This window comes from Panicum hallii, chromosome 8 (assembly GCF_002211085.1).
Source record: "Panicum hallii strain FIL2 chromosome 8, PHallii_v3.1, whole genome shotgun sequence".
NCBI classification, from domain to species: Eukaryota; Viridiplantae; Streptophyta; class Magnoliopsida; order Poales; family Poaceae; genus Panicum; species Panicum hallii.
In genome coordinates, this window is record NC_038049.1 from 30613598 (window position 1) to 30633332 (window position 19735).

At 43.2% G+C, this 19735-nt stretch overlaps 1 protein-coding gene and 1 long non-coding RNA gene across 4 annotated transcripts; both read right to left on the reverse strand.

Moving 5' to 3' along the window:
* Positions 1 to 1131: 1131 nt before the first annotated feature.
* LOC112903128 (berberine bridge enzyme-like 4) lies at positions 1132 to 2819 on the reverse strand. The gene has a single exon (XM_025972342.1). It carries the CDS (start codon positions 2807 to 2809, stop codon positions 1229 to 1231), a length of 1581 nt encoding a protein of 526 aa, XP_025828127.1. The 5' UTR covers positions 2810 to 2819; the 3' UTR covers positions 1132 to 1228.
* Positions 2820 to 6981: 4162 nt separating this feature from the next.
* LOC112902197 lies at positions 6982 to 19399 on the reverse strand. 3 transcript variants are annotated; one of them, XR_003230509.1, is made up of 10 exons: positions 18354 to 19399; positions 18194 to 18265; positions 18022 to 18103; positions 14051 to 14220; positions 9479 to 9942; positions 9149 to 9247; positions 8719 to 9060; positions 8422 to 8556; positions 8092 to 8328; positions 6982 to 7218 (listed from the first exon to the last, which is right to left on the reverse strand). It is a non-coding gene; the product is annotated as an uncharacterized LOC112902197 (long non-coding RNA). The 3 variants fall into 3 exon arrangements; XR_003230508.1 differs by having other exon boundaries at positions 18194 to 18271; XR_003230510.1 differs by lacking the exon at positions 6982 to 7218 and adding an exon at positions 7722 to 8010 and having other exon boundaries at positions 18194 to 18271.
* Between the last annotated feature and the right edge of the window lie 336 nt (positions 19400 to 19735).

Consider the following 19735-nt stretch of genomic DNA (forward strand, 5'->3'; position numbering starts at 1 on the left):
GGACGACACGAGACGACGCCAAACACGGTCACATCAAGATTCCTCGCCTTGGACACTCATGTGGAGACGCGATTGCTACCAGGCACCATGGCCGTGACCTACGACTCGCTGATTGCTACCATCACCATCTCCGCGTCACGCTGAGTACTTTCATCTAATTTTTTAATTCTCAATTGAGTGTGGGATGCTGCGTAAGTGTATATATGGATGCTTGGGCTGCGACTGATTGGCGTTGGTCATCGCATTTCATATTATGATCACAAATAAATTCTCTCCATTGGTTACCATGAACTTTATCATCTTTATTTTAGTAAGCTTTTGTTCTATTTGTTATTTGTGAAAAGAGAGATCCATTACTTTATCATGTTTTCTAGTCTTAAACAAAGGCATGAAAATATTTGTGATGAGATGTCTTAATCAGAAGACATTTTGTTTTGATAAATATTCCTTTTTATAATGTGAACTACAATGAATATATAAGAAATAATAATGTACACAATTAAAATAACCACAAATAGGCACCGTGCAAATAAAATTGAAATATTCTTTCCCTAATAGTTTAAATCCTAGGGAAGAAGCTTTCCATGTAGGACACTATGCCACACGAGCATGTTCCCTAGGAGCTGCGAATCCTAGGGAAATGTTTGTTTCCCTGTAGTTTTTGTTAGAAACTGTAGGGCAAGATCTCTTTCCCGTCGAAATTATCCCTAGAAACCTTTCTCTACCAAAATTCCTAGGGAACATGTTTCCCCTTTATTTCTTCTGCCTTTCCCTAGGATTTTTGGCCCTAGAGAAACTAGCGCTTTCCAGTAGTGTCCGGTCAAGAAGCAGAGTGACTCGAATAGTTTGGTCAAACTCAGAAGGTGCTCTTGATAGATTTATTGTCACAGAAGTTTTATAATTAAATTCAAAATGCATTTAGATTATTTGTATTTCGTAAATATAGGGTCACATTTTGTATTTCGCACTAGGGCCTCAAAAACTTTGGTTCAAAATTTTTGAACATATAGAACATATGGGTTTCATTTTAACCTTGGGCCGAGTCACTTGCTGGGCTGGGATATGACAATCCGTTTACTATTTTATCCATCCATTTACTGTAACACTAATCAAACACTAGAAGAAGGTATATAATCTCAAATCTCAAATCTTTAATCTCAAATCTATTTTAGGTACGGTGCACCATAAACCCTCAGCAAACAAGACATCCATGGCCATGCAAAATGTCTCAAGTCTTTGGGAGTGGTGGGATGCTCTGCTCGTTCCTGAAGTAGTCACTGGGATCCACCAGCGCCTTCACCGCCGCCAGCCGCCGGTAGTTTCCCATGAAGTACCTCTCCGCCCACACCCTCCCGCTCGAGTACGACGACACGCCGTCGCGGCCGACGACGTTCTGGCCGAGGTCCAGGTCGCGGTAGTTGGCGAAGGCCTCCCTGGGGTTGCTGGTCGCGTACTGCCCCAGGAACCCGTAGAGGCCGTCGAGCCACTCGAGCGCCGTCGCCGCCGCGGTGCCGTTGGCCTCGCCCCACCACATGGACCCGTACTGGATGTTGAACAGCACGCCCCGGCGGTGCGGGTACGGTGAGGTCGCGTTCGTGTTGCCGCCGCCGACCGCGCCGCCATGCGGTTCCAGGATCATGAGCATGTTGCCGTTCCTGGAGAGCTGCTGCTGGAACAGGCTCTCCCACCCGGCCCGGCCGACGGCGCGGCGCACGTAGTCGGACTTGCTCTTGAAGTAGGTGCCCAGGGAGTTGGTCCGGTTGAGGAGCCCCTCGACGGGGGTGTTGGTGTTGCCGAAGTAGATGAACGCCATGGCGCGCAGCCAGCTCATCTCGTTGCAGTCGGCCGCCGTCATGCCGAGCTCCGGGAAGACGCCGCGCACCGTGCGGAGGAGGTCCGAGCACCGGCCGAGGTAGAAAGTCTGGAAGAAGGCGTGCCTCTCCTGCAAGACGACCCGGATGGTGAGGTCCGGTAGGGAGGGGGTGAGGATGGTCGTCTCCCACTTGGCGAGGAGGTCGGCGACGCCCTGCTCCATGGTCCGGAGGTTGTTGACCACCGTCACTGTCGGCGGGACCCTGGAGAGCTTCAGCCGCCACGCCACGACGACGCCGAAGCTCTCGCCGCCGCCGCCGCGGATGGCCCAGAAGAGGTCCTCCCCCATGGCGGCCCGGTCGAGGACGTCACCGTTGGCGTTCACGATCCTAGCGTCGAGGACGTTGTCGCCCCCGACGCCGTACTTGCGCATCATCAGGCCGATGCCGCCGCCGCTGATGAAGCCGCTGACGCCAACCGTGGCGCACGCACCGCCGGGGAACAGGAACCCCGGGTTGGTCGTGCCGACGGTGTAGTAGAGCTCGCCCAGCGTCGCGCCGGCGTCCACCCACGCGCTGCCCTCCCCGGGGACGACGCGCACGCCGCGGAGCCTGGCGAGGTCGAGCACCGCGAACACCTCCGGCCGGACGGAGCGATAGGACAGGCCCTCGTAGTCGTGCCCGCCGCTGCGCACGCGGAGGCGCACGCCGTGCCAGCCGCCGCAGCGCACGGCGGCCTGGACGTGGGAGACGTCGGACGCCGTGACGATGCACAGCGGCCCCACCGTGGTGTTGGTCAGGAACTTGGGGTTCTGGACGGAGGACTCCAGCACAGACGTGAAGCCGCTCGAGCTCTGCTGGTACACCAGCTGGCTCGGCATCATCGCCGAGAGGCATTGGAGGAAGGAATCGGAGGAGGCTGATGAAGGGAGGAAGGCGTTGCCGCACAAAAAACACAATATGGCCAAAGCTAGTGCCATTTTTTCGGAATCTGCCATTTGGACAAGCTTGCTGTTAGATTTGGATGCTGCTATTGGTTGCATTGGCTCTAAATATAGCAGTGTGTGCCTAGTAGCAGTGTACTGCTCAGCACTTATCTTATAATATACGTGGAATGCTTATTGGCAATTTCCATGCTATATGTCTGGCTTTTCTATCATGGTTTATCCGGATTGAGAAGTGTCAAGCAGGGACGAATCCACGTTAGACAGTCAGGCACGGGCCGTCACTCAATTTTTCTTGCTGGATTGGTGGTTGAGTGGTCAGAAGTCACTGCACCACAACCCTCGGCTTTTACGAATGAATGGTCAGTGGTATAAAGTTATACCAACAAACCCTTGCAGTCAGTGTAAGTTCCGACGGTAAAAGTTTTTACCGACAGATACTGCTTTTAACGACTGACCATCTGCTGGTAAGTGCATATATACCGACAACCAGCTCGTAAGGATTTTGATTTCCTTGTTATGCTTGTAAAAATTTGGAACATCTGGCTGCAAAGGAACGAGAGGGTGTATAGAGACAACATAGCGGCGGCCGCAACATCATCATAGAGGTCATCAAGGAGGCACAATGCTGAATCTTGACAGGAATGGTCGACCTCATGTTCTTCATCCCCGATGGCTAGTTTTTTGTTAAGTCTAGTTATAGGTTGTTTCTTCTTTTTCTCAGTTCTGTAATTTTTCTTTTCGAGTTCTTGGTGTGAGCAAGTACGTGCCTTGTAAAACTTCTGCTTTTTCTTAATGAAATGTTTGTCCAGTCAAGTTCTCGAAACAATTTCTTGTTCAATGATGTTTAGATCTGTTTCACTGTAGCTATGGAAGCTCAACAACTAGCACGACGCCACTAAATTCTTGAGTTGGACCTGCCCTTGGTGTCAAGAGCACAAATATTTGGTGTCTACTATGGGTATCACGTTACATGACACAATACCTGAAAGGCTGAAGTGGGAACACAACTAGAGAACTCATTTAATTATAGCGGGAGACTACAGTTGTATTCAAAGATTTGTACAGTCGTTTCGTTATCCAGACCGTCGCAAATGCCCCAGGAGCGGTAGAGTTCACTCCAGCAAAATTTGCTTCCACCCTTGCATAGAAAATCCGTGGTTTCTTTTACTCTCTATCATTCATGATTTGTGGCCCGAGCTTCTTTGGGTAGACATTTATATATGTATGAAATGATTGGTAGAGGTATTATTGGATTTATCAATATAGTGACATGCCGACATCTGAGACTTTGTGAAACGATAAATTAAGCTGCATAAAATATGACATATATGCTCTATGGTCATAATCGGGAGATCATTCTCAACTTTCTCTACATATACTAATACCATACCCAATCTCCCTCGACGTTTCCAAATGCAAGTTTGGCCAACAATATTGGCCCCGTTTGTTTTAACTTCTGGCTGACTTTAAAGGCTCAACTTTGGAAAATTCAAAAGCCAGATAACTCCCAAAAGTCCAAGAAAACATGGTATATTCAATGGTGTTGAAAATAAGTCACTATGATTTCGAGCCACTTATTCATATTGGATTGAGTGCTCATGCATCTTCTCTATTTCTCCTCTTCAAATATGAGTGATCTCGAATCAACAAATAGAATATTTAACAACTGTGGTGAATGGTACTCATTTATATTAGTAGTTAGTACAAATCCAGCAATGATAACTAATCAACTAATAACATGAATTTATCATATACTTCAGCAGGGTATGTAGAGCATCATGCAAGGATATTACCAAAGACTACATCTGCCACTCTTGATCATCAATCCGGTCATGCTCAATCGGCTGGCCAACCAAACTGTGGTTAAAAAGCCGAAACTTGATTTGCTGAATATATGTACTATTATCCATGTTAATGCCTTCAGCAAAACATTTTTACTATTGGCCAGGTGAAGAGTAGATCCCAAAGTTAGAGTCAACTAAGTTCCATGTTCATCGTGCAGTGCATCAGTTAAGTTGACCAGCAAAGTTATTTTGTGCAAATTGTGCAACGTGCACAATGCTAGTTGTCGACATTTGGCACGCAACTTTACAACCCACCTTGATTTTGCATCGGCGTAGACTTGACCTCGTCCTTCACCAGAATCCTTACTAATTACAAAATGATTAGGATGCTACCGATGCAGCTTAACAAATGTTTAAATTCAACTAGACACCATTTACCGAAGTCAGGGCAAGAAACATTAAGGTGCTTCTGAAGTTATCGTGGTATTGGCAGCACTAGGTTTCGGAAACCCTATGCGATGCGCAGTTGTTGACAGGCAGGCAGATCAATTTGCCAAGTTGCTTCGCGCGCACAGCATAAGTTGGGAGTGCGGATCCGGACACCGATAATGGTAAACTGAACATAATGATCACGATCAACAAGAGGACTGATCTTGATATTCAGGGCTTTGATTTTGCACTAGAAGGACTAATCGGGTCAAAATAACTCAATTTATGCAGCTACATACTACCACGTTTATAAAGATTCACTACTCCAGCGCCCCCTCACTGTCGGTTTTGAAGGGCGTTGGATTTAACTCGATGGTGATGGAGGGGGCCATCACTGCCGGTTAAGGACTGGTGGTGATGCATGTGAGAGAAAACAACAAAAAAAGCTGCTTGAGTTCGCATGCTGCCGACCCGCGCCGCCCGCCGCGAGCCGCTGCCTCGCGGCTGCTCGCACCGCCACCCTGTGTTGCTGGTTGCCGCTCGTCCCACGCGCTGCACGACCCCGCCCCTTGTGCCACCACCCCGCGCGCGCACGGCAACGCCCCTTGCGCCGTGGCCCTGCAGCCTCTCTCGCTGGGGACGGGAGGGGCGGCGGCCGGCGGGGGAGGGGAGCAGCGCCGGGGATGGGAGGGGCGGCGGGGAGGGAGAATCGTTGGGGGAGGAGGATGCGGCTGCAGAGGGGGGTAGCGGGAGATGGGAGTGGCAGTGGCTAGACATCACCGCCGGTTTGTAATACAACCCTGTGGTGATGTCCAATATCACCGCCAGTTTCAAAAGGAATTGGACCATCACAGTCGGTTTGATTCGAACTGGCGGTGATAGGCGTTTGGAAAGACCTATTCTGTAGTAGTTATTGAAGAGGTCAAGGTCAAGTTGAGTTACTGAGTTATTGGTAAGTTAACTCAGCATCTCCTCCTGATGAAATCTAAGGCCCTGTCGGGCCGAAGGAAACTGGCAGGAAGCTGCAAAACAAGAATGCACGTGAAGGGGCTATAGTGCTGGCTGAATTTACAAACAGGTTTAACATTCAGAGCAAGCAAGCATATTCACTGTCTTTGGCGTCAGCTGGTTTTAGGACACACATTAAATCTGTTTTGGGAGAAGGGAGACAATCGTAATTCAGGTCCGAGCAAGCAGTAAAATCCTCTGTTGTAGCACCTTTACCTAACTAGCAGCATATATGTATGCTTTGTTTGGACCAGCACTGACAAGTTTGGCTGTATGGCAAACTTGGCTACAGAATTGCAAATCTAAAATAGTGTTTTATTTTTTTTAGAGCTTTAGGGGAGACCCCCGGTCTTACGTAGATAAAGACCAAAACGTTTACAGCGTAGCGGCTATCATAGCCAGGTCACAAGCGGGAGAGTTCGCTAACTCTCACAGCAAACAGGACAACACAAAAAAAGAAAGCAGCTGCCAACAGCTGAAACGAAACCATGGGAACCAGGAAACAGCTAAGAGCAGCTCCAACCCACCTCATACTTTTGGCCCCTATTCCACCCATATGAGGGCCTCTCATCCTGTTTCTCTCTCCTATTTCACAATAAACTCCAACAGACCTCTCACTGCACCACGGTTGGCTTATGGTAACTTGCGATCAGTTAGTAAAAGCGCTTGCAGCAACTCGCGATTAGTTGCTATAGACTTTTAGCAACCGACGCGATCCGTCGCTGTAAGTGGGGTTGCTAAAAGTCTTTAGCAACCGACCACCTCTTTAGCAACCGGCCCTCCATAGTTGCTCTATATCTTTACCAACCAATTGTACAACCCATTTAGCAACCAACAGTAAGTTATGACGCCAGATATAATCTGAATAAATGGCACACTAATAATAATTATTAATTCAGAGCTATTTTTCATGGAAGATTCAAAATGCCAACTGAGTAAACAAGCAAGAAATCATCACAAATGACTTGTATCAAGTTAATGACTTCATTAAGCAATCCTTCGCATGCTCATAAGTTACCATCATCTTTCCAAATCATCCAACTAATTAACCAGCTAGCTAGTTTTGTCACAAAAGCAACCACACTTGGTTTAGAGCACAATGTTTGCATGTTTACAAAATTATTCACAAAATACTTCCATGTCATCTACTTGAAACCGTCCTGCACAAAATAGCTTATGTCATCCAATCCTCCAGCACACACTTATTAACATTCTTCAGCCTCTATCCCTTCCTGGACACTAAGAGTATACAATGAGTCAATTATCAAGTCAAAGCAACGATGACCCTAACAAAGAAAGGGCACTGATCGTATGCAATTTTGACTTAATACAAGAAAGTCATAGGTTGGTTCAGCCATTTAGTTCTTTCTTGAATTGCTTCGGTTGTTATTCCAGCTAACATTATTATAGAGTGCTACCCTAAGAACAAATAAAAGTAGTTCCAATAACAAGTAGGTACCAGGTTATTGCATAGTTCTGTCTCTATCCAGCATACGAGTACATGTTAAGTAGCCGGCGGAAAAAAATCAGAAGATGAAGGCATGCAAAAATCATGGCAAAACAGCAACCTATTTATTTTTTTTCTATTTTCAACCATGCGTAAAAAATTAAAAGACAAGAAGTGCTCTGAACTGGCAGCGCTTAGGGACATCTTTATTGCAGTTTACGTGAGTACAAAGGACTCAACAGCGGATGCAAAACATGTATCTACATCAAGTTTGAAGGCTGCCAAAACAATCATCTTTTTTTGGGACAAAAATGCAAGTAAACTACAGCAACGTTGAAGGCTGCCAAACCAAGCAGATTTCTATTGCAAAACAATCATCTTTCTACCATGTTACCACCAGAAAAAGGTCAATAGCTAGGAGACTGAAATTAAAACTTCCCCATTCAGCTACAAGCATACCATGCAACCACACAGTCCTCATAGTAAAAATAAAGATTTCTAATTGCAAACTTATGAGAAGGCTGGTGCATTTGTCAACAAAAATATATAGCTGAACCAGCTAGTGCCTTGTTTGTAACCTTCAGCTGTTAACATTACGAACAATTATTTAATAATGATCACACATATGAATCAAAATATAAACAAGCTAAAGCATATCCCATTACCTTCTTGTATGGTCATGCAAGCCTTCTCATCCTAGTATCGGCCATAGTTTGCATATTGCCATATGGACGAGGAAGAACTTCATCTCGCTTCAGCACACAAGTCACAATAACTTCATAATATTGCCTTCCAATTGGCTCACCTCCAACTATTATGTCCGGTTTAGTTGAAACAATTGTTCCTTTAGCCATGGGCACATTGGATCTCAACAAGGTATATAATATGACATCTTTTCCAATCTAAACATATGATTAATAAGAATTGAATTCAGTGTCTTATAGGATTATGACCCTATGGAGTAGATAAATTGTAAAAAAGGATGAGAAAATTACAAGAGCATCATGTGGAGACTAAGGAGCATCAGTCTTTGGTGTTGCTGCCTTTGAACCTTGCATCTCATCATCCTCATCTCCAGAAGCATAATCTTTGTCATTAGGGTCATCCTCAGCATTCCTTGCGCTAAAGAACTGTAGTATACCCTTAATCAGTGCAAACAAGCAAAAACCATAGGAAGGAAAGCGACACCAGCTAGAAAAAAATCATGGATAGCACAAGAGCATGGACCTAAAGCTGGACACTTAAAGAACCAGATCCAGTCCTCACTTTTAAGCCATGGAATAGTATTATACCTGATGTGGTTGTGTAGTAGAACCATGGTGTTACACGAGCTCTTCACTTGCGTGATCTTTTTCTGCTCTTTGCTCAATTTCAGCCTCCAGCTCAAGTATATGCTATTGTAGAGCAGCCTTCTCATTTTTAGCCTTGTTACGAGCAAAAATCTCCATTTGAAGTCTAGTTGGCTTATGGGACTTCAATCCTAGAGTGCCAATATCGTGAGGAGTTGGACCCAAACCCAAACACCGGATAGATCCTTTTGGCTCTTTCTCTCCACAAATGATAGCAAATGCATCTCCTTGAATTGTTCGATCTTTTATTTCTGGATAGACTTCAAGAATGTCTTTAATTTGATTCTATTGGATATTAGATGGGTTCATATGTCACAGATATGTTTTGCTAACAAGATATGAGATGGGTTCATATGACACTAAAGAGGCTTACAATCATATATTCTGTGGACTATGAAGGAACTCCATCCTTCCTCGTATGGGTCTTGAGAAAGATATCATCTCTTCGTGGAGGACGACCAAGTTCCACAGCCTAGATCAATTCTTGGAAGTAACAATAATGTATATAATTTGTAAAGCAAATCGAACATTACCAGATCATGTGCTGAACACGCAAAGCTCACACTACTAGTTGTATGGTGCAACTGCACATGTTTCCTACTTTTTTTGGCTGTTCGAGATCGATCCTAACATAGAATTAACAAATTTATATACATTGCATAGAGGTTCTAAGCTTTGTATTTCAAAATACACGTCATCTTACCTGAAACGCAGAAGACAACCAATACTTGTAGATACTTCGCCAGTCATCATTATTGATTCTTTCATCAGGACATTCTGGAATTTCCTCTGAAGTGAAATCAGGATTAAAATACTGGTCCTTTAAGTCTGTCTTGAATTGTTTCCACTTCATATGTGCAGAACGCAAAAATCAGTTTATGGCAGCATCATCAACATCAAAGTACTGCTTTAATTCAGTCCATAGCTCTAACTTCTTTTCAATATCAATAAGCCTCCAATCCTTGTGAGCAATCGACATCTTCTTCCTAACGTGGCAGCCAATAGAATTGCCTACCAGTTTTACAATAGGTTGACCATGTTCATTGAGATCTACGTTGATCTTAGACATTTGAGGTGTCCATGAGAAGATCTGATCCATCTTAGTTATGCCCCTTGCAGCCCTCTTTTTTGTACCATTGGTTATGTCATTATTCTGAATATCTTCAACTGGATATAGCAGCAAAAGGAAAGCAAATATCAGCAGTACTATTGTTAAAGCAAAGGGTAAGTGAATATCGTCATTACTATTATTAAAGCAAAGGGAAAGCAAATATCAACTGCACATAGCAGCAAACATATGCTAAAAACAATACTACTGTTAAAGAAAATCAGTACCAATGTTAGTAAGAAAGTCTCCATCTAGCAGCAAATCATCAAGTACATCCTCTTCATGATGAGGTTTGTTTCTTTGTGGCCTGGGACGCAAGTTTGGTTTACTTGGCTGAAAATCTGGTTTACTTGTTGTAGTACGTATTTTCTACAAGCAAATACGATGCATGTGAAAGAACTATTTTCACATATTGTACAATAAAGACTCTACCACAGATTCTGTGACACCCTAGGTGTCTGAATGTAGCAACCAGAGGGAGTAGTTGTGATGTATGTGTTGAATTATGTGGAATTGAATGAAGTGTGTGAAAATAAGGGTTTATGTGTAATTTCTCAAAAATACAAGTCTTTTTGTGCAAAGATTTTGAATTATAAAAGTAACTCTCACTTCTACTAGGGGTCATAGTGTAAGAATGGTAGTCATCATTACTTTCCATAAAAACTTGTAGTTAGGTCCAAAATCTAATGAAATTTGCCTTCAATAGGACAAAAACTTGATAATTTTGAATTTAGCCAAAGAGTTAACAAATAACACCTTATTCTTTGCATTTTTGAACTTGAACATTAAAGCAAAGTTGTAGTTTTTAAAAAGCTCTACAACTTTTGTTTTGACCATTTCCTCATTTGAGCTTTAGAATAGTGGGAAGTTTTGTTTTACAGTGAAGTCCCTATAATTCATGTAATTGCAGATAGGACCCTAGGACCCCCCCCCCCCCTCTTTCTTCCTCCTCTGTTTTCCTGCCGCCGCTGCTGGCCGTTGTTGCCACGCCGCTCGAGGCCAGCTCCTGCTCCAGCGCCGCTACACGCGTCGCAAGTGAGCTCAGCCACCGCCTCAGCGCCTCCCCGCTGTCCTCTCCCGCGCACGCCACGCCGCTCCGCCACTGCCCGAGCCGCCAACAGCTGCTTGCCGTCGACCGTCGTGCCGTGCTCCTACCATCGATCATCGCCTATTTAAACTTGAATCAAGATCGCTGCGGCCCTCTTTCGCCTGCCCACTCACTCTCTTCTTCTTTTTCCTGGACCGAACACTGCCGCCGCTGTCGAGCTCCATTGCCGCCGCTCCGGGCCGCCGTGGACAGCTCGCCCCGCCTCCTCTTGATCAACACCAACACCTCTAGCAGCTTCGCCTGATTCCCGTGAAGCTCACCAGCCCTTCCATCGCCACCCTTGAGCCCCGCATCCACCTCGCCGTCAATCTCCCTCTCGCCGCCGTCCTGGGTCGCCGTGGGGACCACCCTTCCGGCCGTCCTAGCCCCTGCCAAGCAGCTCTTGTGAACCGCCTTGACCCCTTGAAGCTTCTCCCCCACCTCCGGTCCACCACCGGTGAGCCACCTCGCCGGAATGCCGCCGTTCTCCTCCATGTTCTCTGTTGGAATACGGCCAGGGACCTAATTGCTATGATTTCAATCTTATTAAGGTCTTTTCTGTGAAAAAATAGGGGTATCTCGAGAATGAACAATTATGCTAGATCCTGTCCATGAAAAATTATGAAAATATTTTTGAATGATGTTGTTGAGTTTCTTGACATGTCCATAAAGTTTTAGCACCTGAAATTATCTGAAACTCTAGATATAAATAGATCTTGAAATAATAGTGCTGATTTTGTTTATTTTTTTTAGCTCTGTTCCTGTGGAGATAAAATTCTGATAATTTTACAGGAGCTTTATTCATGCTTCAGCAGTACTCAATTAAATTTATAGCCCCAGTACTGCAGTGGTTTGCTCTGTGGGAATAAAACATGTTTTAGGTGCTAATTAATTGAAATATTTCTTCTAATTTATTTACTGCGTAAAATATTCTAAAAATTTTAGGATAAGATTATTTCAATTATGTCTGTTTATACTAATTTTTGTAGTATTAGTAATCACTCCTGACTTAGGGTTTAATTATTTGATAAAAAACAAGAGTTTTTAATAATAATAACCCCATTTCTTTAAAGAATCATTAGTCTAGTTCCTAAAATCCACTAATGGTGTTTAAGGGAGTTAGTTTGGTAAATTAGATCACCCCCATGCTATCTAATGTAAATAGTTTGGTTGCTTAGAGTAACTGAACATGTCACTTAATGCAATTAGATAGTTTAGTTTGTACTCGATAAATGATTGCCCAGTAGGAAAGTAGACGATAGGTTTGGTAAATAGAATATTTGTTTATTGGATTGCAAATTTATCGTGAAATGAAATGAAAGTGTATGCATTCCCTAAATTAAAATGTTTGCATATCATGTAGACTCGACAACTCTCGCCGACGGAGATTATCAGCTAATTTCGGAATCAGAAGAAGAAGTTTCTAAAGACCCCGAGAACATCACCGGAAATTTAACTCAAGCCCCGAACCCCGGTTCGGAAAGTTTTAGTGTTGACATCTCTAACCCCAGCCCCACCAGCGAAGGCAAGCCACGGACATAAACCCTATTTTCATACACTGCAATTTAAATATTAATTTATTATACTAATGCATCTAAGTCCTTAGGAGTTGTATGGAAACCCTAGTTGCACATTCCTAGAATCCTATGTACTGTATATTAAAACTTGAGTCCGAGTAGCTGCTATGCTAATAAGACCGGTAGAAGTCGAGTGATTGCCTATCACTCGCGAGCTCGCGAGCTTTATAGGAGTTGCAATGTTTACATTCCTACAATCACTATAAAGATAATGGACGGGATTGTGATTATGATTATGATTCATGACCGTGGCAGAGACCCCGTCTGTGTTGATAAAAATTTGATAAGGTCGCAGTGTGTGGTAGCGGTGGTTAAGCGTTTAAAAATACTAGCCACATGCCGTGAATCATGGGTAAGCGGTAAGCCTAGTAACCGATCGGCCCGAGGAGTGGACATACCCTCCACCACTCTTAATTTGGTTTTTCGCACACACACCGACGTGCGGGAGTACGTTCCGCACAGCGGACAGGAGTACGGTCATGTAGTCGCGCTACAGGCGTATGTCCTGCACATTGCATGTGCGTATGGTCCTACAATCGCTTGTGGTGGCACTGGTCCATGAGTCGGAATGAAAGGCAAACGGTTGCTTCGGAACAATCGTTGGATGTTCCAAGCATGTGAGTTAGGTTTACCCTTGCAAGGTTTGAAAATTCGATTCTGAATCGTCCGTTTCTTGCGGAGATCGAGACTGCTTGATCCCTTTGCCACATAGAGTAATAAGAGCAACCTTCTGATTATCAAAGATGATGTTTGTTTAAAAGGTTCTACCATGCTTGAGTAATTATAATTGCTTACCTAGAATGGATAATCAACTAGAATTTGAAAGCTAAAACTTGAAAATTAAGGACCTACTCTTTGGTGCTTTTCAGCAAAAAATACAAACCCAGAACTTTTATGAAGCCTTCATAGTCTAGCTACATGTCTACGTATACCATGAAACGGGTAAGCCTTGCTGAGTATTAGAATACTAAGTCTTGCAAATTTAACTATATTTCAGGTAATCCTCCTGAGAACCCTGCTCTACCTGTACCCTGGCCCTATGCTCTTCCCGATGGTTGGTCCGTGGAATGGGATCCGTCCCCGGCCAACACAGGTTCCTTCGAGTGATGTTGGGCTTGGGCTTAGCTCGATATCCGTTCTGCGACGTCTGATAGTGTCGTATTTTACTTTCTGCTGCAGATACTCACCTTTTAAACGGTTTTGTGTAAATTCTTACTAGTTAGGTCTTACTACTATATATATCCGAAACTAATGTAATATTATGCCTGTGATGTAAAATTATCAGTGCTTGTATCTCTGGACTCGCCTTCGTGCGAGGTACCTTGTTTTGATCTTGAGTTAGGTGGTTTTATCGGGACTTTACCCGACAGACCACGAGGTTACTCTGTTTGAAGTGCGGTTGAGTCCTTGCTGCCTTCCGAGAAAGGATCAGCGCACTTGAGCTAGTGTAATTCAGGTTGGTTCTGCCACAGATTCTATAAGTAAATGTCATGTGAAACAAACCTTTGAAGTTTGCGTAGGCAAACCTTGCTGCCCCATATCTTTGACAATTTCAGGGATGTTCAGATCTGACAATCTCTTTTTGATCCTCTTAATATTTTCAAGCCTTTCCTGCTCATATTCCTTGGATGACCCAGCTTTATTGTTTCCTCTTGCATTTGACATTTAGTTTCCTGAAAAAATGACAAGCATATGTACTCAAATGACAATACAAACATAAGGATATGCACACATTAGCTTTGAAAATGAACCCACAAGTTAAGGGAAAAAAAAAGAAATAACATAACTTACTTTCTAGATTTCTTTCCATGTTTTACTCCACTGACAATTATACCATCTATATCTATTCTAGCATATGGGACACGTCCAGCAACCACACTTCTAGGCATACTAGGGTTCAAATCAGGGATTGTAATATTAACACCATTATCAGCATCAAGCAATTCATCCTGTGTATCATCACTTACATACAAATCTCGAGGCTTTGGCTGAACTACAGCAACCCAATCAGTATCAACTGGATCAGGAACATAGAAAACTTGAGACGCCTATGATGCTAATATGAAAGGCTCATCTGACATCTTATCACCGGTATTGAATAAGTGCTTGAAGTTAACACTAGTGATCCCAAACTGATCTGTTTTCACCCATTTGTTGTGTCCTCGGTTATCAACCCAATCACACTTGGAAAGCACAACATTTCCTTTGTGGTAATAGTTCAATTCAATGTGTATGGAAGTTGAAACCATTGATTGTGTAGCTATTATATTGATTTGCAATCATCATTGGTCCCTTTGCTAAAATTTTGATCTCTTCAGATACTTCCTCACACATTCCCTCAACCTGTAATTAGTAGTACTACTGTTAGGTACAAACTGATTTCACTTGAGATGCTTAATTTAGAACTCAATTTACTACTTACATGCAACCCGAGCCACTCATGAAACGATTTATGATGCATGTGGTTGATCTCACGTTGATTTCGAAAACCAATTGAGGAGAGGTACAGAGCACGCTCGCTAAAAAGACCAACAAAAAAATTAAACAAAGAAGAAAAAATAATCTAGGCAATATCAATTGAGTTGTACAGCTTACTTTAGGTATGGCTCTGTATTAGCATTGTTGAAAAGGACATATCTATGTGCTTGAAGCCATGTCTTGTGATCTAAATTCAGAATACAATTCCCTGCCAATGCTCGATCAATGTTGTGAAAGAAAGGCGTTGTAACAGAAATTTCTGTTTGCAAGCTCTTATTATTTCTAACTCTATGATTAAAGTGAGTTTCATCTTGTAAATACCGAGAACAATGTGTTAGGGCCTCATCAAACATAGAACCCTCCATAATTGATCCCTCCGGGTGACTTTTGGTACGAACATAACCCTTACATTTCTTAAGAAATCTATACATGTATAAAACAGCACTCATCAAGTTATCAAAAAGTAGTTTATTGTTTTCTATGTTGCAATATGCACTAGATAATTACCTCTTCACCGGCCACATGCTACGAAAATGGACTGATCCTGCCATTCTTGCTTGTTCAGCAAGATGCACCATCAAATGAACATTAATGGTAAAAAATGATGGAGGAAAAATAATCTCTAGCAGGCTCAATATTTCAGCTATTTCAGACTGCAGCCTTTGCGTATCACTTATTCGTAGAGCAGGGGAGTACAATTTCTTGAAGAAGTTGCTTAAATGAATTAAAACAGCACTAACTTCTTCAGGGAGAACTCTCCGCACAGCAAGTGGAAGCAAGTCTTGTAGAAGAATATGGCTACCATTACTGTTAAGACCAATTATCTTTTTGTCACTAACAAGAACATTATGTCGTATATCAGCTGCATATCCATCCGGAAACTTGACCCCTTTCAAAACTTGACAAAATAATTTCTTTTCAGCGGGACTCATTGAGTAGGGTGCAGGAGGTAAGTAAAATTGATTATCATCTAGTTCAACCGGGTGAAGGTCACTTCTAATACCTAAAGCTTGAAGGTCCATGCGAGCATTCAAATTATCCATAGATTTTCCAGATATGTCCAACAGAGTGTTGATTATGTTGTCACACATATTTTTTTCTATGTGCATGGCATCAAAATTATATCGGATCATCAAGTCCTTCCAATATGGAAGAATGAATCAAATACTTCTCCTTTTCAAGAAGATTAATGGCTCGCCTTCCTTGCGTTGAGGATTCCTAGCTGCCTTGCTGGATGGGTTCTTGCCATAGACCATTTTCAGGTTTTTTGTATATTCCAGAATTTCATCTCCAGAAAGAGGAGCAGGCGCTGGCCTCAACTCAGCTTCACCATCAAATGAAGCAACATCAAACCTTAATGGGTGATTTGGATGCAAAAACCTACGATGACCCATGTAGCAATGTTTGCTGCCATTCCCAAGTCTAAGAGAACAGATCAAGGAGTGGCAATTAGGGCATGCTGCTTCACTAGATGTGACAAACCCAGACACACTACCGAGACCAGGAAAATCAGTGATGGTGTAAAGTATTGCAGCACGCAAAAGAAAGTATTCACCCTTTGAAGCATCATAAGTTCTCACACCATTAACAAACATATCAAGCAGATCATAAATAAGTGGCTGCCAGTAGACATCCATATCACTACCAACAGAATACCGACCGGGGATTAACGCAGACATGATGAAATTTGAATCCTTCATGCACATTGAAGGTGGAAAGTTGAGTGGGATCAAAATGCCAGGCCAAATATTGTAACTAATATTCATAGTCCTATATGGATTGAAACCATCGGTGGCAAATGCTAGGCGAATATTGCGACTATCAGCGGCAAATTCAGGATACTTCTGATCAAAATCCTTCCACAAAAGTGAATCAGCGGGATGTCTAAGCAAGCCATCTATTATTCAGCGTTCTTCATGCCACCTTGTGAGACTTGCAGTTTTAGAGGATACAAACAATCTTTGAAGTCTTTTCTTAATAGGAAAATAGCGAAGAACTTTCTTAGGAACCTTGTAATCCCGTTTCCCATCTAGACTCTTCTTTTCCGATTTCCAACGTGATGCATTACAATTCGGACATGTATCAGATTTTTCATGCTCCTTCCAAAAGAGAATGCAATTATTTTCATATGCATGAATAGTAGTATACCCAACTCCCACCAATTTGACCACTTTCTTTGCTTCATGAAAATTTTTAGGAAGTTCTAAACCTCTAGGCAACACATTAGCAAGTAGGTCTATCAGCAAATCAAAACCTCTACCTGTCCAACCTCCAATAAGTTTGATGCGAATTAATCGAACTAGTAAACGTAGCTTTGAGTATTTACTGCATCTTGGGTATAACTCTTGACTATTGTCTTCTGCTAACTTACAAATTGCAGCTACATCAGCACTAGGTGGCTCAAAAGATTCATCATGCTCCATACACCCTCCATCATCTAAACCACAAGCTAAGTCCCTAATCAACTCATCTATATCATCATCTTCGCTGCGTTGCTCAATAAACTCATCTATATCGTCTTCATTCACAGAAGACGAAGCAACTTCTCCATGTAAGGTCCATGTTTGGTACCCTTTTAGAAAACCATCACATATCACATGTTCTCGTACTTCACTTGCCTCTCTCCAAATTGAGTTAACACACTTTCGACAAGGGCATAATATCTTGTTCCCTACTGCTGAATTTCTAAACGCAAAAGCTAGAAAACCATTCAACCTTTTTTCATAGGCCTCCGTCTCCCTAAATGCAATTCCTATGTTAAAAATAAATATAACTATAGCAGCAAACATTTTAAGTTATTATGAACAAGTTGTTCGGTACCTAGCCTCATTGGTGATCCATGATTTATCCATACACCTTTATGTGAGATACGAAACAACTTTCAAATATGAAATCTAAAAACAGATAACAAGCATCAAAATATAGTTGCATATTTTTGTCACGTACATAACTCAGAGGCACACAGAAAAAATTAAGGAATGGGTATGCAAAATTACCCTTTGTGTGAGCCGAGGTTTGATAAGGTTAATGTCAATCTCCTTCCAACGAGCAAAGCTTTGCTGAAGCTGAAATCGGTACCTGCAAAGAATGTATTGTTTCATGATCAGCAAGCAACAATATTTTGACTGAATGAAATAGATGAACTTGGATATAGGGTATTGCAGATACGAGAGAAGATTGCTTGTCTCCTTGGTTGTCCTTCAGATCTACCTCCAGTGAGAAGTTGAATGTCTTCCAGATCTTGACCTCAATAACAGCAAAACAGTGAACAAACCTGAGGCACTGCAATAAACTGACATTGGATAGGGAAGGAAGCGAATCATCATACCAAATAAATGTAGGTGGCCGGCAGCAACGGACGGGCTCCTGGGCACCGGGAGAGCTCCTCTGTTCGGCGTGGGGAAGGAACCACGAAGGGATGGAGGCCTCACCAGCGTCGGAAGGCAGGATGCGAGGGAAGGGAGGCTGGGGTGGAGACGGCTAGCGCCAAGTGAGGGGAGGCCGAAGTGGGGTGCCCCGGCAAGGGAGGCGAGGCCTGGGTGGGGTGCGGCCGGTGGCGAGGGGAGGAGCCGCCGGCGGCGTGGGGAGGAGGACGGATCAAGCGGGGAGGACAAGGACGAAGCGCCAGGGTGTGGGGATGAAAGATATCTAGGCCCCTTAGTGGGTTTTGGTGGTAGATGACAAAGCACATGTATATTTAATCATGTTGTCAAGCATGTGTGCAGGTGCCAAGGGTGATTAAGCAAAGCGTATTACAAAGCATGACCCCTTAACAGGAAAATGAAAAATGGTGTTTCAAATTTACTTGAAGAATTATATTTTATTTTGAAATTGAGTATAGGAACGCTGTACTATCAAGAGGGACTTTGATCCACAGGTGTTTACGTGGTAGTTGTGCTCAAGAGAACCTACAAAAAACCATGAGAATCAAACCTACCACTATAAATAGCCTTCTCGTGAAATTCCCTGTTATACCCGGATTGTCCGGTTCATGGTCCGGAATGTCCGGACATAGTGTTCCGGAGTATCCAGACAAATACCTAGAATTTCCGGGTAACTGTTCCCTAGCTGTAGTTTCTCTGAGACCGGAGTCTCCGGACCCAATTGTCCGGAGTATCCGGACATATACTCGGAGTATCCGGGTACCCTTTAGCCAACGGCTAGTTTTCTGTGAGAGGGGGTATAAATACCCGCCATACCCCTTCATTCAAAAGCCCTCTTGCTCATTTCGACCAGAAAACACTTACAAGCAAAAGAAGAGCTCTCTCACTTCCCCTTTTTCATTCTTGAGTGATTTTCTTTGGGGATTCAAGTGAGATTGTTGCAAGAGCAAAGATTTGTGTTAGTAAGCTTCCATTCCATCTCTTGAGCACAACATCCTTGTCTAGCCGGTAGATTCAAGTTTATTACTCTTGGAGCTTCAAGCTCCTAGACGGCTAGGCGTCGCTTGTGAGTGTTTGGAAGAGGAGCATAGGGGTTCTTGAGCACCGTCTCTTGAATCCTTCCTCAACGGAGATGTAGCTCCTTTGGGAGTGAACTTCGGGAAATAAATTTTGTCTCTCTTTTGTGCTCCTTACTAGTTTTATTAGGTATTTTCTTGTGAGACTAACTTTCTAGGATTTGAGGCCGATCTACAATTATACTAGTCTCTAGAGCAAGACAACTGGTAAGAAACGCTCTTAAGGTACTACTAGCTTGTCTAAATTTACT

What these genes read in the sequence shown, in the direction of transcription:
- LOC112903128 (XM_025972342.1), bottom strand. Translation starts at nt 2,809, where the DNA reads ATGGCAGATTCCGAAAAAATGGCACTAGCTTTGGCCATATTGTGTTTT.